This window comes from Emys orbicularis, chromosome 4 (assembly GCF_028017835.1).
Source record: "Emys orbicularis isolate rEmyOrb1 chromosome 4, rEmyOrb1.hap1, whole genome shotgun sequence".
Classification (NCBI taxonomy): Eukaryota; Metazoa; Chordata; order Testudines; family Emydidae; genus Emys; species Emys orbicularis.
The window spans coordinates 102,454,784-102,482,536 of record NC_088686.1 but is presented as its reverse complement, the minus strand read 5'-3'; the positions used below and the strand labels follow the sequence as shown (position 1 = coordinate 102,482,536).

At 42.8% G+C, this 27,753-nt stretch overlaps 2 protein-coding genes across 2 annotated transcripts; both read right to left on the bottom strand.

The window, feature by feature from the left end:
- Window positions 1–702: 702 nt before the first annotated feature.
- Window positions 703–26,128, bottom strand: NRIP3 (nuclear receptor interacting protein 3). The gene is made up of 7 exons (XM_065403331.1): window positions 25,955–26,128; window positions 11,723–11,902; window positions 10,306–10,388; window positions 5,234–5,373; window positions 4,344–4,396; window positions 4,141–4,238; window positions 703–718 (listed from the first exon to the last, which is right to left on the bottom strand). The coding sequence occupies exons 1-7, from the start codon at window positions 26,126–26,128 to the stop codon at window positions 703–705; spliced, it is 744 nt and encodes a 247-aa protein (XP_065259403.1).
- LOC135877026 (cilia- and flagella-associated protein 77-like) lies at window positions 23,203–24,063 on the bottom strand. Its single transcript, XM_065402356.1, has one exon. It carries the CDS (start codon window positions 24,061–24,063, stop codon window positions 23,203–23,205), a length of 861 nt encoding a protein of 286 aa, XP_065258428.1.
- Window positions 26,129–27,753: the final 1,625 nt, after the last annotated feature.

Here is a 27,753-nt window from a genome sequence, read left to right as displayed (position 1 = left end):
CACAGCTGCTTTTTAAACAGTAAAACTTTGTGCTTGTTTCTTTATGGCTCAACATGCAAATCTAGCAGGATGGAGAATTTTCCAGAATTGCTGTTATTGAACTATGAATAATTCTGGTAAATAGAAGTCCTGAAGACAAATTTGATCAGTGAATAATCATATGATTGTTCTTTTCATAGACTACACAGTCACATTCTTAATAACATGGCAACAATGTTATGGCTATTAGGATGATTTTTTTTACCAATATGTGATATTTATGTTGATATTTTAATATGAGTGGCTTCCTTTTATGGCTATTTGAACCTGGTGGTGTCAATTTAGTGTATATAAATAGTAGCTATTGAAAAAATCATTAGTAAAAAATCTAATTCTGGTATCTTCTAATCACAGATAAACACAATTATTTCATTTGAGGCTGCTATAAAAAGTACTTTTCTCATCATTAGAGTAAACTCATCAGGTTTGTCAAACCATTCATAATCAGTGGTGCACTATCTTAGAGTCTAGAAAATAAGCATACGTTTCTATCTCAAACAAGACAACATTGCTAAGTTACTGGCTACTGAATATGATTTAATTTAGCTTTACAGCTGTAGCCTAGCATAGGTGTTACCAATGATACGTGTTGCTACTTCATCTGAAATGGCTGCACCGCTTTTCTTTGATGTCAGGGTTTCTCATTTGTGAGTGTTTCAGTCGTTATTCCTCAGAAGAGCTGAAATGAGAAGAAAAAAAGAATGTAATACAATAGGAGTTTTTGTAAGGTCTGGGGCTATTTTCTGCAGCCACATTAGGAGAGCAGCAGCCAAGAAGCAAAAAGTCAACTCCTCACATTCCTTCTAAATTATATCAGAACAATGTAATACTGGGCTGTTAAGAAGGCGCCGCTCCTAATATTACCCACCATCACAGATAAGCAAGGGAATCTCTTAAGATGTTTCAAGAAAACTTTGATGGCATTCTGTCTGGCAAGGAATCACTTAGCAACAGTTGTGATTGTAAAATCTAGACTTCTATTGTTTTGGCATCTGATGAAGTGGGTTCTAGCCCAAAAAAGCTTATGCCCTAATAAATTTGTTAGTCTCTAAGGTGCCACAAGGACTCCTCGTTGTTTTTGCTGATACAGACTAACAGGGCTACCACTCTGAATATTTCTCTATTGTTCATCTGTATGATCTCTGTCAGTTCTTTGATTGTTTCTGTCTGTTGCATAACTAATTTTGCAAGTTTTAAATCAACTAAGGTGGTGGGCTATTATTGGTTAAAGAATTATTTTGCAATATGTTAGGATTGGTCAAAGAATTATTATGTAATATTTTAGTAAAATGCTTGGTTAAGGTATAGCTAAGAAGGACTCAAATTTCACTATATAAACTGGGGTCCAAGAAGGAGACCAGCAGGGGGAAAAGAATAAGAAGGAAAGACCTGGAAGAAGAAGAAGAACTCACCCCACAAGACACAGTTTAAAATCAGAACTGCTAAGAATCCTCTGCATGACCGTGATGTGCAGCAAGGAACCAGAACCCAGAGGTACCGACCTTGCATAGCTAATAGGGAAAGTCCACCTGTGTGATCAGGACTGGTAAGCATAGCATTGTATGCTTAGCACGGCACCGACTTTCCAATGTGCCAGGGGGGTGCTCGACCCCTGGCTCTGCACCAGGCTCCGCCCCCACTCAACCCCTTCCCCCAAGTCCTCACCCCACCTCTTTCTGCCCCCGTCCTACCCCCAAGCATGCCATACTCCCCATGCCATGAAACTGCTGATTGTGGCAGGAGGGGAAGGCGCTGATTGGCAGGGCCAACCAGTGGGCGGGGAGGCACTGGGGAAAGAGGGGGGCTGCCGGTGACCATTTTTTCCCTGTGGGTGCTCCAGCCCCGGAGCACCCACGGAGTCAATGCCTAGCATGTGTGTTTTTTCTTGGTAATTGTTCATAAATAGAGGAGAAGGATATTTCTGTGTAAGGGTCTTTCACTGGTAAAAAGATCCTGCAAATCTGTAGAAGAGTATGCCTTGAGCCCGTGGAAGGGTAAGGATTGGTACTTCAATGAACCAGATTATGCCAAACCCTAGGAAGTGGGTGTGGGTGGCCCTGAGTCCTAGGAACTGGGTAAGGGTAGGTGCTTTTCGCCCGGAATCGTAGGATCTGGGAAATGGTGAGTGCACTGGAGTCTGCGCGTTACATTTTGGCTGAGTAAAAATGGCGAGATTGGACCCTAGTCAGTAATAAGAGATGCTAATATTTAGCAATATTAGCACTTCGTACTGGTGCCAGTTGTAACAGACCACAACCTTAGCTTCTGCCATATTCACATATGTCTTGAAGGAAAAGGGAAAAGCGCCCTGCTTTTACCTTGTAGGTGGAAAGGGTCAGCTGAATGACATGCCTAATGCCAAATTTCCCAAGGACCAAGTATCTCAAATTTCCATCCTAACCCAGGTAGCCACAGGGCAGCATTCTGCACTCAGCCAACCCATGGGTAGTAAATTTGTTGGGAGTCAACAGGAGTTTTGTGTATGCCAGGGGTGCAGCACTGTGTGGTATCACCATGCTAAAACATATGATTTGCAAAGGATGGTAGTGGAGGGAGTCTCAGAAATGCCAGAGACTTGCATACAGATATTGTAATTAAAAAGTCAACACTGGACCACAAGCACCAAACAGTCAGTATTTCCCTCTGCTTAGAATGGGAAAGAACAGTGGTATCTCACAGACAGTTGTGTGTCAACTGTTGGTAAACATTGACTTTTAATGGCAACCACTGTATATACGTGCCCAGACTCCCTAATCTAGTTGTTAGTACATGGGCCTACTTTTTGTGCATGTTGCCGTATGAAAGCAAATAGAAATAGCCGAAGTCCTATTTATTTCTCATTGCCATTAGGCTGTATTTATTGGGGTCATCTTTAGCATAACAGGGCCTTGAACTAGTTGAAGTCTGTAGGTATTACTATAATACAAATAATTATTGATAATAACAGGCTGCTAAAAGACACCTGACCAACACTATGAAAACCTACAATACTGTTATGTCCTGGGTCAGCAGGTGGTGCTCTTACATACAATCTTCCCAGTTCTTTTTCTTAGCAATGAGCAAATGTTCAGCTTTGGGAAGACATGCTGTGTTGCTGTAAGTTTTTGTTGTAAAGAGCAGAGGTCCTGAAAGAAGGTGCTGTGTGAGCTGCAGGCGAGTTTGGTCTCTGCTTTGGTCTCTGATTAGAGTCCACATTTGAGGTAGAGTAGCTCTCTAGTAACCAGACATTGATGTGACACTCAAAGAGAGATATAATGTGGCCTAACGGACAGGGCACCAGACTAGGACTCAGGAAATCTGGGTTCTAGCTGTAGCTCTGGTTACCTTAGGAAACTTCATCTTTCTGTGTCTCATTTTCCCATCTGAAAAGAGAGATAATGCTACTCCTTTGTAAAGTGCTTTGAGATCTTTGATGGGAAGAGCTATGCAAGAGCTAGGTGTTGTTGTTGTTATTATTATTCCCAGAAGAAGGAATTGCCCTGCATGCTCCTAGACTGCCTCAATTCAGGACTGGTGTGTGTAAATAAAATATACCCAGACTCCAAATTACTGATTTCTCCTCTACTGGGAAGCCATTCTGCAAGGCCTCAGACCATCAGCTAACTCAGCAGAGAGGCACATTGGTGTCAGGATGGGATGGGGGGAAGGGGTAACAACACTACCTTGAAGTGCTTCACAACATTTCTGCACTGTGGGCTAGTAACAGTTTTGTGTGTATTCATTTCCCTTGTGTTTAAAGTCCTTTCCAGAAAAAAATATTTCTCAGGGAACATTCTCAAAGCAGAGTGTCAGGAGTCAGGCAGATGACCCCCATTAACCTCAAAAAGAGCCAAGTGGCTAAGTCAAACCCCTCTGCGCATCTCTTTGAAAATGACCCCTCTATTGTTTGAGGGTAGCTTATAAAAACATGACAAGAATCAGCTGAAAACAAGCCAGTGACCCCATTCAAAGCCCTCTGATGTAGATGAAAAGATTTCCTTTTCTATCAATGGACTTCGGATCAGGTCCAGTTTGATGACTGCTTTAGCCAGATCTGCATTCCAGGCTAAAAGGAGAACACATATATGAGATTCCAGAATAGCTTTAGAATTACATACTTACTTCTCTCCATTTGTGGAGATGTTATCAACAACAAATGGGATTTCTTCTCTCTCTGTCTTCCCCAGTACAAGGTGATGCTTTTCCATATTTATGACACACTAAAATAATAATAAATACTAATGTAAGAGGGGAAATAAAAAGCCCATAATGATCCCCTCCACAATAGTAAAAGAACAAGAGGGTACACACAAGAGAAATCCTACCTTCAGAGATTTCAAGGTCTGGAGCCCAAGGGAGAAATTTTTCTCATTTTCTTCTGTTAAAAAAAAAAAAAAAAAAAAAAAAAAAATCAGATTCTGAATTAACAATGGTCTATTGTATTCTTTGCAAATATCTCCACTTTTTATGGAAAGACATTTAGCTAAATACAGATCAGTTACTAAAAGGACTGAATGAGCCTTGAGGGATCTGAAGTAGACTACAGAGCTTTTCACCTCTAGGTCACTGTCTAACAGTGACCCAAAGAGGGTAGTGACTGAAAGTTGTTACTACCTGCTCAGGCCCTGGTGTGAAATGAGTTTGGTGACTTCCATCCAATTCCTTGTGATCAGATTTTCACAACACAAAAGAATCATCTTTTTTGGCAGTCACAATAGAGGCACCAACGATAGAATACGCCATGGAGACTAAACTATTTCCAGGTAGGGTGACCAGACAGCAAATGTGAAAAATCGGGACAGAGGGTGGGGGGTAATAGGAGCCTATATAAGAAAAAGACCCAAAAATCGGGGCTGTCCCTATAAAATCAGGACATCTGGTCACCCTATTTCCAGGTCAGGGACAAGATATGTTATTGGCAGGGAAGTACAGGGAATCTTACATGCTGATGCCTTTATGATACCTGCTCTGTGGATAAACAGACAGACTTGAACTGTTGATCCAGCAATAAATTCACTTTAAAACAATAAGAGAAAAAAAACATACTTTCATTCTTATATTAAAGATCTCTATTTTTAAAATGGTCAAACAGCTTCACATTTGTTGTTGATGAGCAAAAATGAACACGCTACCTACTTCATAGCACACTGAAATAGATATGGGATCAGCTTATATCATATCTACAGTACTGGAAAGATACTGCCCAGCCACTTACCTGTGACAACTGCAGAACAGTCCATGTGGATAGTTCCCACTGTAACAGCTAAATGTTCTATCTGGCCAATCACTTTCATATTGCGTGGTAATGAAATCTTCTCACCTTCAGTCTTGTATGTTTTGATATGCTCCTTTAACCTGTACATTGAAACCAGTAACTGCATTTAACAGTGGGTGTTCAGCTGAGATGGCAGTAAAACTATATTCTTTGAGCTCTCCGTTCATTCCTATTAAGTGATTATCATCTGAAGCTGCTTTATTGGTAACCTCTCTGTGATGATACTGTATCCTGACCTGATCCTACTCCAGTTCATATGGAGATATACCTATCTCATAGAACTGGAAGGGACCCTGAAAGGTCATTGAGTCTAGTCCCCTGCCTTCACTAGCAGGACCAAGTACTGATTTTTGCCCCAGATCCCTACGTGGCCCCTCAAGGATTGAACTCACAACGCTGGGTTTAGCAGGACAATGCTCAAACCACTGAGCTATCCCCCCCAGTTTAAGTCAATGACAAATGTCCCTTTGGTTTCAAGCCCTATATGAAGAAATTATTTTGGGTTGTATTTCACAGCTTTTTTCTGAAGGAGTCTGTTCCTTAGAGTTCTCTCTCATTTCCCCAGGACAGAAGAATCTGTTAATCCGAAGCTGTCTGCTAGTAATAAAGTTCCAAATTCAGCCCTGGTGTAAGCATGTGCTGCTCTGCTTTGAATTCAAGGCATGTTGAACCGCTAACACCACATCATCATTTGGCCCAAAATTTCTCCAGAGTATCTTACAGCTAGGAGAGCGTATGTGACTTTTGTTCATTAGCAGATGATGACAGGTTACTTCACTGGAAGTAGTGACATATAAATAAAATATCCAGCAGAAGAGGAAATGCTTGTCAATGATGTATTATATTTCAACAAGCACAATATTTTCCCTAGATCATTACATTCCATAGACTATTCTGATAACATGTATGGATTATTTAGGTACATTTTTTCACATTTTATATTGAACTGAAATTAAGTGGAAATTCAAACACAATGCGACAATTCCTGCCTGGGATAATCCAGATTCCCCCCCCCCCCCCCCCCCACACACAAATCTGCTTTGCAAGAGCAGTCATCCCTAGAGGAACCAACTCTGAACAAGGCACTTTGAAGCCCGTGCCATTAAAAGAGCCATTTTCCTGTCCCATAGAACTGTCTTGCTGAGCGAAGGACCAAAGAGTTTCCATTTCTTAATTTTGTTGATTTCTTTTGATCTTTCCATGTGTTCTGGTTTGCCAGGCACATTAAAGATAGTGAAGTGGAATACTTTCCCCCTACAACAGCTAAACTGCATAGAATGGCAAACCTCCTTTAGCAGATTTCATTACCATTTAACATTCTGATTAATTATTGTGATTGCTTAGAGTGAAGCAGGTGATTACCAATAATATTTCTACCAAATACACACGACTAAGCACCACAAAGTGATGACCTCACCATCTAAATTGATAATCCACTCAGGAGAAGTATAAACACAATATTAGGAAATCCTGTTTTCCACCAGCAGTCACATGAAATCAAGCAGCACTCTGCCTGGCTACACCAGGAATTAGTAGAGAATGGGGCAAATTCAGCCCCAAAGGGACTCTCTTCAAAGAAAGCTATTGTCCAATTTCTATAATTAATTATGATATGATATGTTGTATTTAGATCTGCATTTATCAATTTATTTCTGTCTGGACTGTCTGGTAGGAGGTGTAGGTGTTCAGGTATACTGAGTGCCGTGTAAAAGCCTAGACAGACAGACAGCACTTATAGTAAAATATAGGGCAAAGAGATGCATTGGGTCTTGCCCCTGATGTCAAGAGATACCTCAGCTGGGGATGCAAAGCTTTTTTATGGAGCTGGCAAGTGTGTCTCTTCTCGGCTACCTCAGTGTGTAGACATCATTGCCTGGCTGAGTTATGACCAAATGATTCATCAGCAGATGGTGATCAATGTAGCTAAAAGAACAGGAATTCAGGCTCACAGTCCAATGATACACAAAAAGATCATACAGCCTGAGCCTCCCGAGAGGTGCCAAGCACCCTAAACTCCCATTGACTTAATTGGGGCGGAGGGGAGATTGGTCCTGACTCTGCAAGATACCAAAGAGCCTGATTTTCAGAGAAGCTGAGCACATGCAGCTTCCATGGACTTCAGTTGGAGTTCTGGGGAACCCGCAGTTCTGAAAATCTGACCCATGGGAGGCAGGAGGGTCTCTGAGCTGTTCCATTGTCCTCCTAAGAAGTAACAGCCAGAGGGGGACATGGAAATATGCTATTGAATATTCAATGTTAAGGGTTTGTTATATAGAAAAAAGTAGCTCAATTGATTTGCCAGGAATTCCATGGCTCTCTGTGATGTTAGCTAAAATCACCAGCCTAGATCCTCTGCTGCAGCCAGTCTCTGATGGGAACAGCAAAGCAGGTGGGGAAAGGCATCAGGGAGCCACTTGTTGCTCCTTGATCTTCAGACTGGCTTTATGCTGACCCTGGAAATGTTCAGAGCAGACTGGGTGCTGCTGTAAACTCCATGAGCTGGAAAGAATGCCCAAGGAGCTGTCTGCCAGTAGAGGACAGGAGTGCAGCACTCTGGCCACACTCCCTCCATTCTCCTTCCTGTTCCTTAAATACCACCTATTTTGAGGGCTGCAAGGAAGGAAGTCTGTAGGAGCCAGCTATGCTGGATCTACATCCACAGGTGAGATGCAGCTGGTTGCTGCCCCCTTTGTGCTACTAGAGCAGTGCACAGGAAGCTGAGAAGGCAAGATCTGCCCCATTTTGTCCCTTATTCAGGGCCAGATTGACTTCAATGGGGTTGCACATTTGTAACCAAGGGCTGAATGTGGCCTGCAGCAAAGGAGAGAACAATTACTTGGGGGACGGCACATGGATTTTTGCCTTTTCTAAATTGCTTTTGGTTGCAAGTCAGAACCAGACTCAGTTAAGAAAAGCAGAGCAGTGGATGGAGCATGCCGCATAGACAGAACCTCAGTACAAGATGGATGCATGGTGACAGCTCCTTGAGGGCGTGTAATCAATGTGTTCATTTATGTTCAATCAGACAGAAAATCTGCCTGAAAGCAAGCTTGAAAAGTAGGACGGCTCCAGCCATAACCAGCAAAAGAAGGTATTTAAATGATGGTGAAGTGGGATCCTTCTTATCCTCTCTGCAGAGTGATCCCATTAATATCCCTCACTGCCAGCCACAGAGGATTTGTTAGAAGATCACTTCAGGCTAATTAAATTGATCTCTTACCTAACATGTAAGGAGAGTATTTAGGGTGGCACAAGGCATAGGTTTAAAAGGATGAAAAAAGAAGGGATAATTCAGTGTGAGTATCAAGAACATTCTGATGGTGAGATCTCTTAGGACATGAAGGAGTCAGGAGTCCAGTGGGTGGAGTCCTTTCCTGGGACCTTTAACCCCAGACTGCACAAAGTAATACTAGACAATGTACTATAAGCACCTTCCTGTACTGGCAGAGAAATGGATGAGATCTCTTAATAGGTATTTTCCAGCTCTGATTTCAATGGCCGCATGAAATACAAAAGCCTATATTAAATCATACTAATTTTTTCAGTGTCGATCCATGTATCATCTACGTCATTTTGAAGTAAACTGTGCCGCTGCATTCTGCTGCAGCACAAGAGCATCAGTGGATGCCAGAACGGAATGGGTTAGAGGTCTGATTTAAACTAACAAAAGCTATTGTATTAATCACACTGGAGGATGACCTCCCCATATCTCATGTCACTGCAAACATAAAACTGAAATGGCCCAAAAGGCTGGCTGAGAGAAAGAATGGTCTTTTGGTCAAAACACTAGCAAGAAACTCAGGTCCAGGTTCAAGCTTTCAGCTCTGCCTTAGGTTTCCTGAGTGACCTGAAGATCTCTGTGACTCAGATCCTCATCTGTAAAATGGGGTTAATAATACTCTGGTTTTTATTTATTTATTTATTTTTAAACTGACTCCTTCAGGGGAGGGATCATTTCTTCCTGTGTGGGTCAGGACAGCACCGGGCACAGTGGGGTCTGGATCTCAATTGGTGCCTTGAGGTGCTACTGTAGTACAAATAAATATAGGGAGGCAGTGACTGCTTTTAATTTTGAATTTCCTGATATAGGGCCCAGTCAGGGCCCAATACTATACATGGATGCAAGTCTGTACTTTAATATTTAAATGTATTTCCTCTCTCTTTGACAGGAAGGGATTTTGACACTGAAGCCAACAGGAAGTTTCCCATTGACTTCAGTAGGAGCAGAAATTGGCCCATATATTGATCTAAGTCAGCTCATTAGACTTTCTCTTTGATGGCTGGGACTGTTTTTTCTAAGGGGATTGAAAATAGTATAAGAATCACGTCTGACATGTAAATGGACAAGAACAGACACATCAGGCGCCATTCTGGTCTGTTGCGTAAAGGCTCACTATGCTGAGCGCTGTCAACTTCCATTGGCTTCACTGGGAGTGGAAAGGTCTTCTCCCCTCTCAGGAGTGCTCAGCACCTTCCGGGACTGAGCCCTAAATGCATCATCATCACTTGTCAGTGTCAGATGCATGTGATTTACTTCCTTGTTCATAGCAAGTGCAGCTGCTTTGCAGCCATTAAAGACTATTGTGCAAATAAACAACAGACTTTACGGAAAATGGGCATTATTTACCTAGTGGTGTGTAATGGTGCTTAGGGAACAATTACAGTTGTTTGCATAATCATGGTAAGCTGATCTTGAAACCTCAATGTTGCTGGGGGGGGGGGAAATATCAACACCAATGGCTTTACCCTGCTCCATTAAAGTCAATGGGAGTTTTGCCATACATTATTGTAAGTCAGTCATCTAATATTGTTAAATATATTTCCTTTCTTTTTGATGGGGAAAATTTTTGCCACTGATGTCAGTGGGCACAAGAACAGGCCCCTAAACACCATTTCAGAAATAACTTGGAAATTCTGAAAGCTTTCCTCATTTGTACAGCAGCAATGATACCATGTATGAGTACTCAACATGCTGCCTTGTACCGTGAGTTAGGTTTAAAGAGGCCGCTTACCCCAGTCTATCCAAACATGCGGACGATAAGAGATTATACTGACAACTGGTGTCAATCACAGCTTTCATGTCCTTTCCAGCACACTGCAAGGAGAAAACAAGAGCGTTTGGAAGGAACAACAGAACGTAAGAAAGAAATCCAGTGTTAACTCCATCTGTGCAAAGGTCCATGTACATGAAACACAGGACTCCAATAGCACCTGCTATGTCACCATTGAGGTTTCAGTGTTCCAGCACTTTCTTTTCTATTTCCCTCAGCCTCTCAACTGTGGCTTAGCGCACATGAGGATTTCAGACTAATGATTAAATGAAACTCCTCTACAGAATAATGAAGATGTAGGGTTGGATCCTGTGAGGTGCTGAGCACCTGCAATCCCACTGAATCTTTATCTGTAGCTATTGGGCCAATCAGATATCTAAAAAAATAGTCCTTACTGTGGTGTTCTAGGATTGCCCTTTTCCCAAAGGTCGCAGATCCCATTCCTTGGCTGGCATAGCTTCTCAATGGAGAGTGATAAAGTCACTGTGCTGACTGGAGGCCACATGCCGGCAATCAAAACTTCCCTATCCCCTTCAAACGTTACAGGCCTGGCTCCTCAGCTGATGCTAATCAGCGTCACTACACGGACTTCAGTGGACCTATGCCACATTACAGCATCTGAGGATCTGGACATATATACAGCACTGAGCATCCTGTTGGCGCTCTATAAATAAGCATCTTCTGCTAAATCCAACATTAGGAGATGGCAGGAAGGGGGAGCCTTATGGGAAGAGAGATGGGACGCTGAGGGTAGGGGGGTTTAATCACAAAACAAAATTATCCCAACTTTTAAAATAAACATGCCCCAGATCTGCTATCTTATATGCTCCAATGTCAAAGGGAATGGCAGTCAGGACATTCCCTGGGGCATTCCCACACAGACAGCCCCATGCCTGCCTAGAGAGGAAGGGTTTAGAGTTTGACACACACAGCTCTACCACACTCAGGCTGCCTTCGCTGAAGGGAAGTTAGTGATGATGATAGAAAGATTAATGTACTGGGCAGCTCAAGAGCACAGGAACTCCAAAGCCCCAGGAGACTTACGTTTGGGTCACCCAGCGTAACAGCTGTGTTTTTAAGTCTACTGGAGCCTTTGTTTTGCAGAACTGCTATTATATCCGTCATATGAGAGAGAACAGTTAGCTGGAAAATAATGCATTTTTTCAGGGCTGTCGACATTGTCCATTTCCTTGTATGAAGGAAAACAGACACCTGTCAAAAATAATATTTCATCAGCAAAAATATTGGGCTTCATAACACTAAACCTGGAATACAAGGAGCCTAGTTGTGCCTTTATTATATGGGTGGGTTCAATTCCTCCTGCACTGCTGATAAAAGGATTTAGGAAAAGCTGGCGAAGAAGTGGAGGAAGCATTACCTGACAGCACACTAATATTAAGTCTTCTTCCTCCTTTTTCTTTGGGTTGTCTGGCTTGGTTTGATTCAGCTTATTGGTCTGTGCTGAGATGTCGTTCTTTGGAGTCCATGTACCTCGGTTGTTTCGTAATTTTGACAAATTTGTCTCCATTAAGCGTCTTTGCAGAATGTTATGTGGTTGCTTTAAAACAAAACAAAAAATAATAATACAATTATAAAATGATACTACTACTGTTGGGCTCCATTGGTCAGTGATTTGAGTCTCAACAAGTCTTTTATATAGACAGCAAAGGCTAAATAACTTACCTGACTTCAGCTACATTCAATAGGAATTCCTAGACCAAAAGAAGTATAATGTATTCTTAAATTAAATTAAATTCTTAAATTAATGGAGATATCCTATCTCCTAGAACTGGAAGGGACCTTGAAAGGTCATTGAATCCAGCCCCCTGCCTTCACTAGCAGGACCAAGTACTGATTTTTGCCCCAGATCCCTAAGTGGCCCCCTCAAGGATTGAACTCATAACCCTGGGTTTAGCAGGCCAATGCTCAAACCACTGAGCTATCCCTCCCTCCATTAGCTGAGGGAAAACTCCATGATGTCAAAATAGTATTTGGAGAGCATTATTTCCCCTTCCAAGAGGCTAGCCAAGCTGAGGGCATGATATTAACACGGGAATCAGAATAGACTTAAGAAGATATATTTGATACTTCAATTTTCTGGAAGTTTAACTGATAATAATTTGGCCTTTGACTAAGTGCCTTGTTTAATATGCAGAGGACTACGTGACCTATTGAGTGAATGCAGAGGCCTTTCATCTCTTAACTCAAATTGAGTGTAGGTCACTTATGAAATGAGTGTGTGTCTTAATCTAATGCCTGCCTTCTGAAATTATTTTACATGAATCATCACAGAATCAACCAGCTGATTTGGGTGTGCTATACAGCCACTGAAAGGTGAAATTGGATAAGGCACAATTGTAGAAAGATGACTACACATGTTCATATGAACACATGTTCAGATGAACTGCCTATGTTCATATATGGTTTGACCCTTTGGATCAGAATTTGGTCCGACTTAAACCTTACGCCATATGGCTCTTTTCCCTTCACTCTTCATGTCATCCTTCATGTGGTTCCTCACCTCTCTACGTTCTTCAAACAGCTTCCTGTGCAACAAGCACCCCTGCCTCTCTCCTAAATCCTTCCTGATAGCACACTGCTTTCACAAAGCCTTTCTGCATTGGCCAGGGGATGATACATACTCACAGAAGTTTAGAGATGAAAGTGACCTGTTAGGTCATCTAGTCCATGTCCCTGCCAATAGATGGTTGCTCCCTCTACATTTTTCTAATGAGCTTCATCTCACCACCAGTGATACATTCACACCTTCTCATACCTGAACTTTTGCCAATAGGTTGTGCTATATATTTGCCTGCATATTGTATATTTGCAGAGGTGACTATGACAGTGAAGCACCTAACTCCAATGGAATTTCATATCAATCTGGGTGCCTAACTCCCTTAGCCGCCTTTGAAAATCTCAGCCTGTATGTTTTTTAATTAGTTTGCAAACTCTTTCCAGTGAAGTTCCTGTGTTTTAACATGTTCAGTGAAGCATGTTAAATAATAAAGGTTACAAGAGACTAATGTAACATGGCCTACAGAAAGTCAGATGACATGAAAATGCTCTCCTAAAACAAATACATTGTTGGTATTTCAGGTTCTGTTGGGGGCCATAACATTTACAGAAGAAGTGAACTATATTAGATGGATAAGAATCAGGCAGACATGGTAAAATACCTGCTGTCATTGAAACATGTCTTCTCTCTTTTTTCATGCCCTCAGCTTGGCTATCCTCTTGGAAGGGGAAATCTCTTTGTATTGAAAGGAAAATAAAATTTCTTAATCTGTGGCTGATGTTTTGTTTGACTGGCACTCATAATGGCATGTTCTGTATAATGAGAAAACGCACTTGATTCTGCACCCAGCAGTCAGTAACAATGAAAGATTAGAACTCTAATTATGCTGCCTACATTATCTTCAAAAAAGTCATGGGGCCAATTCTGCCATCCTTATTTGTGGTGAGAACTATTTTATTCCCAGTGAAATCAATGGGACTAATTTCACAGCAGGGTATTACTTAATGTAAGTATAGGTGGGAGAACTTGTTCCACTTTTTTAATTGTATAGATCATGCCACACTGTGGCATGAAGAAATCACTTAAGAAAAGAGTCCTCCCATTTAAGGCAGAACCATTAGGTATGAACCAGCACTGTGATCACAATGAAAGCATTCGAAATAGAGTCAGCTGCACAATACACCATTCTCTAAATAGAACAAGCAGAAAAACTCAACTATGTTAGTGCTTCCTACAGGCAGAGGGGCAGGTGGTTTGGAGAAGATTGCATGCCCTCATATCCTTGAATGTTTCCTACAGTACAAGCATGCATTTTTACAAGCTCTGAATCTGCACTTAAAATTCATCAAAGATGAGGATTAGATGGCTTATGTTACAGGTCCTGGGATAGGGAACGTTTCACCTGTAGACCCTCAGCTCACATCCAGCCCAGGTCAGAAGCGACTAGGGACAATAGGAGCTTCCAAACCTTCAAAGTTCAGTGTTAGTCTGGACACTTTCCCAAACCATCAGCTCCCAAACCACACAACCAATTCCCAGTGAAAGAAGTTATTAGAGAATCAAGGGTGGGCCATGCCTAGGCATATCATTGCCACCTTGCCTGAGAACCTCTCATTAATTTCCAGTGTAACAGTTCAATGCACACGAGACAAGCTCCACCATGGGTCATCAGTGGACCTCGGATTTCTCATGCTAAAAGCACAAACTTTAACTGCTTGATCTAAAAAACTAAGCTCCCCATCTGGCAACTCTACCATTCTTATTATTTATATGGATCAGCCACTTAAGAGACAAAGACCTACACTATGGTAATGTGGGTTACAAGTGCAACTGGAAACATCTTTTATCAATGCTAGTTCCTCTGACGTCTGAGGCAAATGCTACCTTCAGTAGGACAAGCATAGCTTGTATGTTCCAGTGCATATGTTATCTAATAAGTTGAAAAGACTCCCTTCAGCATCATTCTGTCCAAGGCTATTACTAATTAATTTGTTTAAACTTTGATTTTCCTTGACTTTCATGTGCAATACAGAGTGAGGAGTGTTAGTCAGAGAGATGAGTCAAATGCTGGAAACAGACACTGAAAATCAAATAACAGTTGCAAAGATCCTGCTGAAAAATGGCAGCCAGACCACTTAAGGAAAGAAAAAGAGGAAAGATCTTTTTAAGCAGAGTTATCATATTCAGTGGTGTCCTCCCCTCACTGCATCTTGGCTGTGCACCCAGTAAAATGTTGAAAACAATTGAACACAAAGAAGCAGTTTATTCTGTTTTAGGTGTCATCTCTCCAGCCATCATACTGAACTACCCAGAGTTCTTCTGAAGAGTGAAACATTACACAGCATTCAGTAAGTGAAACAAATATGTTGTTATTTTGGTGTGGTCTGGGACAGTAGTGATTTTCCTAAAGCATCGCCAGAGAGCTTTTTTGTTTTGCAACACCAACCAAAAGCCACAAGAAACCAAAACAAGACATGGGGCAGATCTGGGTCCCATTTTATCTCATTTCCCAAAGTTCAGGACTGGCTCCAGTTTTGGCCCTTCTCTAATTTATATACAAAATAGGTGTAATTTAGTCATCTGCATTTCTCGCAGGTCCTCCCCACTGGTTTGGCTTCTGGCTCCTAAAATGACAGGAAAACCCACAAAACAATTTAATTCAGGATACTGAAAAGAGAACCACAATGGAGAGTCTAAGTCTCCTAGATAGAACTTGTTGTGTCCTACTTATGTCAATTGTGCCTAGATACTACAGCAAAGGGTTTTTGAGAGCTACACAGAGTTCTTCTTTGTGGCAAGCAACTTCTCGCTTCCAGCAAACTACTCATCAAAACTCACTTCTCATATAGCTCATCCAAGAGTAGGTTTTCCCTTTCCCTCATTTTCTGTTATCTCCTATCTTTTGCTTTCTCTCATCCTCATGGTCCATTGTTATTTCTTGTGTTATCTGTCTGATTTTGATTGTAGGCTCCTGGGAGTAGAGATCTTGTCTTTTTGTTTTTCTGTAAGGTGCCAGGAACACACCTAAGGTAGTAGGATAGTAATAATATAGAATCCCTCTTTCTAACCATCTTTGAAACCTGAGTGTACATGCCTAAAGAACTTGATACTGTGGTATTGGTTACTGTTATTATTTTTAAAGCTTTAAAGAGTCAGATGGCATTGGGAACAGGTTAGCTGCCCTGGCAATTAGACAGCATCATCTCCATGGAAATGGATAAGAACAAAAATTACTAGAGCAGTTAGAAAAGCTGTTTTTATTTTTCTAATCTCAAAAACATCCTGTTGCTTGTCATACCTGGGATGTTGAGCAATAGCTGAGTAGTACAGTTGGCTCCCACATATGGCTAATATGCCCAGCTAACCAAGCTAACAGACAAAAAATAACAAGAACACACAAGCTGTATTTTTGTGCTAACATTGGACATTTATGTAGCTAACAAGAATATCCAGAGCAGTATAATAGTAAGGCTTACAAAATAAGAGCTTTGGAAGGGCTGGAACCCTCATGCTTCGGGGCATAAGCCAACATCTTAGCTAATGGGGGATTAGGAAAAAACTGGCCTCGGGAGTAGGATATCCCATAGAGGCATACAACATGGCTTCTTGTACCTTCCTGTGAAGCAGCTGGTACTAGCCACTGTCAGAGAGTAAACTGGACTAGATAGACAACAGCTCTGATCCAGTATGGCAAGTCCTATGCTCGTATTGTCAAGTTACACTGCCAAAAACAAAACAAAACATGTTTTCTGATTTCAAAAATAAGTGCATATCTAATGCTTGTACAGAATAAAAATAAGACTGCATTTGTGTAAGGCTAGCACATGAATCAAAATAGTCTGCTACAGCCAGTGTCTTCCAAATTCATTGGGCCAGATCCTCAGCTGAGGTGAACTGGTGTAGCTCGATTCAAGTCAATGAAGCTATGCCAATGTACACCAGAGAAGAGTCAGTCCCAGCACAGTAATAGAAACGAGAAGCTGATATTATGGCTTTCTAGATGTTTTTAATGAGGACCATTATCTGTCATGCCTCTGAAGCATCCAGCTGCCATCTTTGAGAGACCCCATTTTGAACATTACAATGACTGAAATTGCATTGAATACAGTGTGGTGAGGCTGGAAAAGCTACTCAGGAATAGGGTGGGTATTTTACATGGGTGATGAAATGGTGAACATGTGAAGTTTGGCTTGATTCCATGAGTTCCCATTCGAATTGTGCCTAATGTATGAAAATCTGTAAATACCTCAGCCTAGGTATGGTGGCCTGTTACTTCCCATCATGTTCCAGGCTCCTGCCAAAAAAAATACTTCACCATGGAGTTCGTGGCTGGCAAAGAAACAAGGCCAAGGAGCCCCTCAGGCACATCATGCTCAAAGTGCTGATTTGGGAGCTCCTCCCAGTCCCTTTCAGAGTTGGATGGTTCCAGTATATGCTGAACAGAGGAAGGACAAACCACACGTGACAGATGTTAGTCATTTGCAGTGTTGTAGTCATGCTGGTCCCAGGATATGAGAGAGACAAGGTGAGTGAGGCAATATCTTGTATTGGATCAACATTTTCAGGTCCCGAAGAAGAGCTCTGTGGAGCTCGAAAGCTTGTTTCTTTCGCCAGCAGAATTTGGTCCAATAAAAGATATTATCTCACCCACCTCATCTAAGTGCTCAGATACTTCTGTGAAGAGGGAAGTATAAGAACCTGTATAGAATAGAATAGACTCCTCTCCAGCAACCCCCCATGTGGCCATGCACACACACACACACACACACACATTCCCTGAGCTAGCCTCCCCCCCCCACACACACACACATACACACAGAGAGAGTGATTCCCTGAGCTAGCTGCTCTCCCCCACTCCCCATGCTCTCCGTCCATGGCCATGTCCAGTCCCCTTTTTCCAATCCAGGCCCGGAAGGCACTGAGCTCCTACAAAATGGAGCTCAGAAGTAATTTTGTGACCTGCAGGTGCAGCCACTGGGACTCCTTCTCCAGGGGAGGGAGGAGAGAATCAGTTTCTATTTGTGTTCTTGGCTCATTTGCTCTCTTCCTCAGGTCACTGGCCTAAGCTTCTCTTCCCGCAGGGCTAGATCTGACTGAAAAGCTCCAAGGGGCTCAGGGAAAGAAGGATTCAGCTCCAGAGACAGAGGGAGCTAAGTGCAGGAGACACACTGAGCTGTGCATTTGGAAGCCAAGACCGGAGGTGACTCCCCTTCCTAGCTACACCAAGAGCGGCTGATCTTCTTTCATTTGCATGCTGTAATGTAACATGAAGATGTGTCCTCAAGTGCAGGGCCAACTCCTTCGAGAGTCATGACAGGAGGGAGTGCAGGAAGGGGTGTTTACCACCTTAGGGCAATATGGCGACAATATAGAAACTTTGGGACAAGGCTCCCTTCATTTCAGAGTTAACATGCTTAGCACTCTGCCTAGCGATTTCTTAACATGTACCTCCAGCATGTCATTACAAATTATTCCACATCAATTCTATGGCATTTTGATTTTTTTCTCTCTGAAAAATACTTACCTTTAATCATACAGGGTGTTTCACTGGAGAGGTTTCTCTGGGCCTGATCTTAAAAGGTCTACTGGCCACTACACTGGCCACTACAACCCTCCAACCAAGCCAAAGAGAAATGTACCCGCAAGTGCTCAATATTTCTCAGAATTAGGCCCTCAGCGGAGAGGAAGGATGGTCTTGTGGCTACAGCCCAAGACAGGGATGGCTGGACATCTGGGTTCAATTCCTGGCTTTGCCACAGACTGCCTGTGTGACCAAGGCATTTAATGTCTCAGTTCTCCTTCTGTCACATGGAGATGATAGCACTTCCTGAGTCTGTCTTGTCCCTTTAGAATGTAAACCTCTTAGGGTACAGGCAGTGTCTAGCACAATGAGACCTAGCTGGGGCCTAGACACTACTGTAAAATATGTGATCAGATGGAGGTACTTCATAAGCCAGCCCTTCTTGGAAATATCACAAAGTAGGTCATCTTTCTCCTCCCTCCTGAGGATTTGCTAACAAGTCACAGACAGCCTCCAGTGTACATACATTGCCTGACTATTAACCACTAAGCAGAACAGATAAAGCTCTGTCATATATAGTTCTGACACTGTACAAGCCTGAGAACCATTGTTTTTACTTGTTCAAAGTATCAGCCAAGCAGTCAAAGAGCGACCGAGTGTCTATGTAGCTGAAGGAAAGTTTATTAAAGAACAAGAAAATAAAAATATGACCAAATAACTATAAAATGAATTTGCTAAATGTCACCTTTAGTCAGGTAGGCAAGGCTGCATCAGAACAGAACTGAGAAATAAACAAAGAAACCAAAAACCCCAACCCTTGGCTCCAAGCATTCATAAAAAGCAAATAGTAGGAAAATTACACACAAGGCTCTAAATGTGATGTTTCAGCCCCTATGGTATTTTATGCAACGCAAACATCCCCGCTCACATTTCTGGCCTGCCTTTCACATCTTGATCTCCAGGGGGCATCCAATCAATCAAGCAGTTCTATCAATCAAAAGACCCAGTTGTCCCCTCAATTCACACCGGGCTTGGGGGGACATGCAGAATGCTAATTCAACAGCACAATCTCCATTTACTGTAATCCTGGGGTGGGGAGCACAGCAGGGACTGGGCTCTGTGGATTGCAAAGGGGCCAGCCAGGGAGGGAATGTGGAATAGCTATACTACAGGAAAATCAACACACACACAAGTGCTGTGGCTTGGGGGCAACAGATCAGAAGTCTCAGAGTACAGTTCTGGAGGGAATCATGCTCCCATGGGGGACAGGATGCCGTGGGAAGCCCTGGATCTGTATGCGGATAGCCTTGGATACTGATGCATAAGGCTGAACACCCTATTTCTGGGGATGGGGCAAACCCTATCCCCAATGAAACAATTGAGAGGTAACGCTGCAAAACAAAATCTCCAGAGTGCACTGCCCCCTATGCAGGACAGAGAAAGGCCTGCTGGAAGGAATACGGCCCAGTCCTTAGCTCTAATGAGGTGTCAGAGGCATCAATGTACGTTTTTATTTCTTCACTTTTCTCCTCCCAATTTCCCCAGCTGTATTTGGCTTCTAACTGCCCTTTATAGTCCTCTCACTTCTATATGTGGCCCCTCACAGAATCAATCCCCTTGGGGACAGCTACTGAATCTATTCCCCTTTGATGGCATAATGCAGGTCTCCCTTCACCAATCCCCTTCCATACATGGAAGCCCACTATTGTTGAATGCTGCTGGTATATGTTTTTGGAACTAAACGAGGTCCCTCCCAAATGTACATTTGTGCTCTCTTTGCCTCCAACTCCTCCTCCTGCTCCACCCATGTCTCCCCTTAGACAGCCTCTTTGTGCTCTTCTTGCATGGTCATCTTCACACCTTCCCCCCTTCCACTTGGACTCAACTACCTTTTCTCTGCATCAAACCCTGTCCCCTCTTTTTCAAATGCTCTTCTCCCTCACAGCCTTTCAAGGACAGCATCTGCAAGACTCCACGCTTTCTTCACCACCTGTACCATCAGCTAGTGTATCATCTTGATCTGAACTGTTTTGCCTGTGATTGAACTAGACTGTACTCTCCTGGAGGCAAGGCCTGTGTCGCTTTGTATCCTTTCACAGGGTTTAGCATACTGAAGCACTTGACAAATAATAATAAAGATCAGGGAAGTATTTTTAGTGCTGTTCTATCCCAGCGGCTAGAGTAGGGAAAAGCTAGTGAACTTAATTATAGAAATTTCCACCCTTGCCCAGCATCTTATTTACTCAACAGGGTCCAAATTACTCAACAGGTGCCTCTCCCCCAGCCCAGCCCAGCCAGAGCTGCTGCGGCCAGGGAGAGGCGCCTCTCACCCGGCCCCAAGCTGCTCCAGTGAGAGAAGGCTGAGGGGAGTCCACCCCAAACCCTTCATCCCCGACCCAACTCTAGAGCCCATACCCCCAGCTGGAGCCCTCATCCCCATGCACCCAATCCTATGCCCCAGCCCTGAGCCCCCTCCCTCACCCTGAACCCCTCATCCCCAGCCCCGCCCCAGAACCTTCATCTCTAGTCAGAGCCCTCACCCAACCCTCTGCCCCCTCCCGCACCCTAAACCCCTCATCCCCAACCCCACTCCAGAGCCCGCACCCCCAGCCAGAGCCCTCATCTTCCCACACCCCAATCCTCTGGCCTAGCCCTAAGCCTCCTCCTACACCCTAATCCCCTCATCCCCGGCCCACCCCAGAGCCCACACCCCCAGCCAGAACCCTCACCCCCCACCCCAACCCTCTGCCCCAGCCCTGAGCCCCCTCCCACACTCCGAACCCCTCGGCCCCACCCCCACCACACATCAACTCCATATTGCTGCACCTAACAAAATTCATTCCATACATCGACATAAAAAATTAGAGGGAACACTGCTCGCAGCGCCATTCAGGTTTAGCCCAGCGGCCCCTCCTTCATGGTAGAGGGGCCACTGGGCCAAACCTGAGTGGTGCTGTGTCCCCCTCACGAGGTCACGATGCCCGGAGCAGGGAGCCACTGCTGCAAGATGGGTGTAGGATGGGCTCATTCTCCAGCTACTGCAGCCTCCCGTCTGCACCAGGCAGGATTAGGAGCGAGGTGGTGGAGAGGCCATACAGGTAATGGTGGGTCACAAAAAAAGACAAAATGCAGCTGCTGGGTCAGCTTAGTGAAAAGTCTGGGAACCACAGGTCTGCTCCAAAAAAACCAGGAGTACTTGTGGCACCTTAGAGACTAACAAATTTATTAGAGCATAAGCTCTGAAGTGGGTTGTAGCCCACGAAAGCTTATGCTCTAATAAATTTGTTAGTCTCTAAGGTGCCACAAGTACTCCTGTTCTTTTTGCGGATACAGACTAACACGGCTGCTACTCTGAAACAGGTCTGCTCCACACACTGTTCTCAGGACTGTATGGTCAGGTATGTGTGTGGTCAAGATACCAGTCTGTTGGTCAGCTTTCACAGATGGACTTTTGGTGCTAGCAAGGATTCTTGCTCTATGGTTGTCTAGAGAAGAAGAGAAGTCAAAGGGGTAAAACTGAACAGCGGTGCACAATAACTTTTGGATTGTGAGTCACAATTCAGCTGTTTGGGAGGAAAACCACCCAATTCATGAAGGTTTCCTGTCAATCTTCAGGCTTTCGATTAGAGCGATGATGACAATATATTAGTGGCAAATAAACGAATACTTATAACATTACATTTAAATATATCTGCCAAAATCCAATATGTGCTAAGATACAGTCAACCTTCTGTTATACAAATGAAATGGAGGATACAAAAATAATTTGGATTCATTGGCTAGCAGGTACCAGAAAATGTACATTTTTCACTGTATTTGATACCTGCTATTGAATAATGAAGGTCCAGATAAATGAGGTTTGATTGTATGGGAAGGGAAAAATACAGAGAAGAAATCCATATTCTTCTAACACACTTGCAGATGTCAGATTAAAATCACTGCCACCTATTATTCAGTGATTTCCTGTATGTAACACTATCATCTGTTAGAAGCAGGCCCATTCTGAGTTCATGCACGTTACAGGTGTTGCTGTTCTTAAGGCACCTTAAGAAGGCAAAAGCAGCTTGAAAGATTTACAGGTTTTCAATACTTCAGGGTGCTAGTAATTTATTAAATACACTAATAAACATTACCCGGGGCAGTTTCACAGTGCTAGAAGAAGTAACTTGGGCCAAAAGGAGTTAATTCAAACAAAAGAATACACTGAAAAATGTTTGAGGAAGAATATCAAGAATTAAACCAGTTATTATTTGTGCATATCAAACTCCAAGGAAGAAAGAGGCTGCTGCATCGTCAGTGGAAGTATTGCAAAACTGTGTTATGTAATAAACATGGCCGGAAAAGCTTTCTGACAGCAGTCAAAATTAGGATGGCAAGGCACTATTGACCTGATTTTCACATGTGCTCAGCACCTCTGAAAATCAGGCTGTATAATATCAAATCTAGAGTGGAGGAGAACTGCACTATAATATTATCAGTCAAAGATTTGATCTGATTTGATCTGACTATTGTGGGAAAAATTCTGAGTTGTCATTAAAAATGTTCACCAGTTTGTAATAACGAGAGTGGATAACATCTAGCACCACTCCACCTTCAATCACCCTCTTTTCTTTTGGGTTGTAGTTTACCCCTTGTTTTTTGTTACCAAGGCCAGTGAAAAGCTCTTACAGACAATTGGGTATTAATATGGCCAGCCAGTTACCTGAAAAGCTATGAAGTATTTCTATATGTTTGATCACTGCCGCTGTTCTCTTTCAGACCTGAAATGAGAATATTCTATTTTATTACATAATTTATAATAATTTAACCTATCGAGTTTTCAGCTGCTTGTATAAATGCCCTGGGCAAATATTCCACATCGTACTCCAGCTTCTGACTGGTGGGCTTTGAAAGCCTTCTCACGATCTCCTTGGCTTGGGAAGGTATCGAGATGACGACCCACTTTCTCAAAGTGGGGCAAATGCCAAAGTGGGTCTGGCTTCATGGGCGGTTTGTATTTCTTCAGCACAGTGGAATACGTTTCGTATACTTTCCCCCGCCGTCTTATTTTCTGTTTTGCCTTATGACGAGCTTCGGCTGCTGCTCGTTGTCCCTCCATCCAAAGCTCCTTGTACTTGTGCTGAAAAACATCTATGATAGGGGTGGACGGGCGAGCTGGCATTCCATAGATCATGGCATCAGGGAGGCGCGGCGGGTCCCTTTTAAAGTGACGCTCATCATCTTCCGGACGGCGGATGTCATGGGTTTGGCGGTACCGGTAGTGTTCCTTTGTTGTGACAAGACCAGCTATGACTGCTCCACGGTTCATGGCAACAAAATCACGCGGCAGCTCCTTTGTGGCCTTGCTAATGGGTTTCACTGAGTTCCAGTGGCCTATTGCTTCAGGAACTCCCCCATCGGTCCCACGAAGGGTTAGTCCATACACAAAATCAGATCCGGGCAGCCGTGTGCACCTTGAGCGAGTCTTTCCTAGCTCTGGCTTGAGGATGAGGTGGTTCTGGAGCATGGTGTCCCTCACTACTCCAACTCTCTCGTTTTCCATCCTGGGCTGGAGCTCAGCCATTCTCAAGGGCAGCAGGGGTGGGGGACAGATGACGTTAGCACTGTGCCTCTTTTTCAGTCTCTGAAAAGGTTTAGGACTCCTAGATGCTTCCATTGCTGATTGACGAGAAAGTAGCATAGATAGTCGCTCCCACTCTCTCATCTGATGAGGACAACTCAGCTTGCTAATCCTGCACATGTAACTTGAGGCTCTGGTGACATCACAAACATACAATCTGTATTGTTATGATTTATTAGGTCATCAGACCCACGTATTGCGTGCCATTCAGTCACCATTTACCGCAGTAGGAGGTAGATGGCTGTGGGTGAATTGTTAGTGCTCGCTGAAGAGAAGGAGTGAAAGCCCCTGCTGGAGACAGCATGACAGATGTAGCGATGGTTTGGAATGAAGGGAGGGAATTTCTCTATGTCTAGGGGAGTTCATTCCCACTCACTGGATGCTGCTAATCCAGCCCTGACAACAATGACTTGTCATCACTAGACAAGAATACTTCCAAAGAGCAATATTTTTCCTTCTTTTATACATCAAGTTATAACAATTGCTACTGTATGTATCAAAAAGCTTTCCAGACCAGGATACCTCAAATGCCTCTAAAAGGCCTGAATCTTTCACGGGTTACACATTTCAAACATTGACAGGCACTGATAGACATGGCACTAGACACAGAAGTCAGCACACCTGGGTTCGATCCTTGGCTCTGCTGCTAACCTGCTCATTAAGAGCCATAGTAATTCTCTCAGTGCCTCCATCTCCCGTTCCACCCTTTGTTTCTGTAATCTGTTTAGACTGTAAACTCTTCAGGGCCAGGACTGTCTCTCAGTGCCTACCAGTACAGGGGTTTCTAGACTCTATTGTAATACTAATAATAATACCACAGTGTTAGGCTCTTTATAAATATCTAAAATAAATAATAGCACAATTCAATGTTGACTTGAAAAGCGCTTTCCAAGTCTGGACGCAGGTGTCCCCCTTATGCAGGAATTTCTAGTCACCCTGAATTGTGCCCAACTGTGAATTCTATGATGTCAAACAAATCTCTGTTATGCACAATGCAGAGAACACCAAACTCATTCTATTGGTTACCTATGTATAGATCTAAGGCAAAGTTTCCAAGCAGAAAGACTAGGTTAGAACAAAATTAATTTGCCAAAATAATAAGGAAGTTCAGCTTCTTCAGTTAACCTAGTGTGAGATATTGCAGCACTCAGACATACTGTATGTTATATACTCCAAGTTCTAGATTCAATGGGGAAGTGATATTCAGCTTTTACATTACATGTTGGGAGTTTTGTTCATTTACACCAGAACTTTAAATGTTCTATTTTATCTTTATTCCTATTCAACGAAAGCAAGGAAGTTTTTATTTATTAGCTTTTAGAAGGAAGCCAGTTCTTCTGGAAATGGGAGGTGATGTTCTATACTGTACACCATTTACCCAATAACACAGATTATCTCAAATATGTGTTTATAGCCTGAATATGAAATCTCAATGAAAGGAAATTAAACTGCATAGACAGAAAACATTGAGCAAAGTTTAATCTCAACAATTTTATAATTTTTAAATACCAAAGTGATTCTATGTTTTACCAAATTTATTTATATATATATATATATATATATATATATATATATATATATATATATATATATATATATATATATATATATATATATATATATATATATATATATATATATATAGGTAAAATTGTATCTATTTTGTTAAAATTGTTTTTAGGTCTGAGATACAGACCTGTAAAGGAGATTAGTAGTGAAAAGGCTAACAACCTCACCAGGAGCAACTAAAATCATATTTCCACTTCCTTTTTCTATATACAAGAGCCTCATAGTCCTGCTAATTTACCTCTGCTTCCACAGGCAACCAAGTTCATTATCCTCTGAACATAAAAACATATCTAAGGGGATATCTAAGGGGGGGGGGGGGGGAGCAATGCATGCCAGCCTCCTAAATATAATTTTTCCTTATTAATTTAAAAACAAATCTTACAGTGTCTTTGGAAGTCCCCAGTTTCTTCAGTCCATCCAGAGGTAGCAGATCAGCTGAATCCTTGTGAATAAACTGCACTGCCTGCTTCATTCTCCTCTGTTGTCGGAGAGATGCAGCTTCCCTCATCTCCACTTCCTTCCGACTAGGCTCGGTAAGGATACCTGAATAGAACATCTTTCAGTCTGTGTGCCTCTCACTCTCTCGCTCTCTGAAGACATTACACTCCTGTATAAAAATGAGCAGTGAAATGATCTGTCTGCACTTATAACTGAAGCCTCATGACGTTTGGAGACCAGCAGGTACTCCAGCCAGTACAATGTAGTAAAGGAGGGGTTAGGCACATTGCAATATGCTGCACAAACAACACAGGTTTGTTCAGACTCAGTCTAGAGGAACAATCAGCATGCTTACTCCTCATTGGCTCCTCTGCGAGGGAGATCTGGAATGACAAAAGAACATTAGCCATAGGCTACCTGCCTTTCACACTACACACTGCTAGGAGACTCCGAGTGGGTTGTTTAAAAAAAAAAAAAAAAAAAAAAAAAAGAAACATTTCACAAAATGAGAGTTTGCAAGTGGAACCAGTTTGTTTTCTAATAAAACAAATGTGGGTCTTTAAACAAAAATAAAGCAGAGATGTGTGCAATAAGCAATATAGGGGTGGCTCTTAAAAGCTTGCCAGGTGCCTTCGATAACTAAGGACCACATTATGCCTTTAGGTACTGCCCTGTGCAAGGGGGCAATGTGCAAACTGCACTACCTAGAAGACACTAGGAGACACTGTGATTCAATGACACCCCCTGAGGCATAACCACTCCCTTCCTGTACTGAGTGAGCGGAGGAATCTGCTACAGCCCTTTACAGGTAACTGCTGATTGACACCATGTGAGGAAGAGCCCTCCCACACCTGCCCAGGTGGTGGGAGGGTTGAAGGGGAAATATGGGCACACAATGCCCTGCTCTCCCACCTGTACCTGGCGCCATGGTCTGGGTAGGTTTCACGTGGCCATGCTGGGGTGTGTGGCCTGGCCTTACTCCCTGTGCAGCCATTAGACCCAGGCTCTTAACTATCTGCAGCACTGGACGTGTGTCATGGTAATACTGCAGGTACTGAGGCCAGCTTATCTGTATCCATTCCTCTTATGAGAAACTGGGAAGATTTTAAGGACCATCACTATATGTGGATTTGTTTCAGTATATCCAAGGAGTTTCACATGAGTTTTCGCTTGCTGAAGACAGACAACATGTTTATTATTATCAAAAGAGCCTGAACATTTGAACACTACAGCTTAGCCAGCCATGCAGTTTACATTGCACAGAACAGAGGCTGAAGACCGGAATTATTTTTTAATTAAAATAATATTTTGTGTTTGAAAACATGAGTAGGTTTTCTGGTTGGATTGTACATAAGGAGGAAAAAGAGATATATTTGCATGGTTTTGACCAAACGTCATTTTTTACTCAGTAATAAATATAATGCCTGTGCATGCACAGAAAGCACGAGGCAGGGCTGATGCTTATGATACTCATGTCTAAATATTTAGAACAGTCTGCATGGGTTCCACACATTGTAGAAACAGTAAGATCCTTGCCATCATCTTCCACCTAAACGGAGCCTTACCTCCCTTGGGTCACACACAGGGCTTCATTCTCTCACCCGGGACACAGCTCCTAACTCAGATTTTTATGTAGCCTTCATAGGGGTTTCACAAGTTTCTGTCTGTCACAGTTTACCAGCAAAAAGGAATGGGGGAGGCAGGGAGAAATACCCCAGAAAGTGACCAAAAATAAGTGGAGAT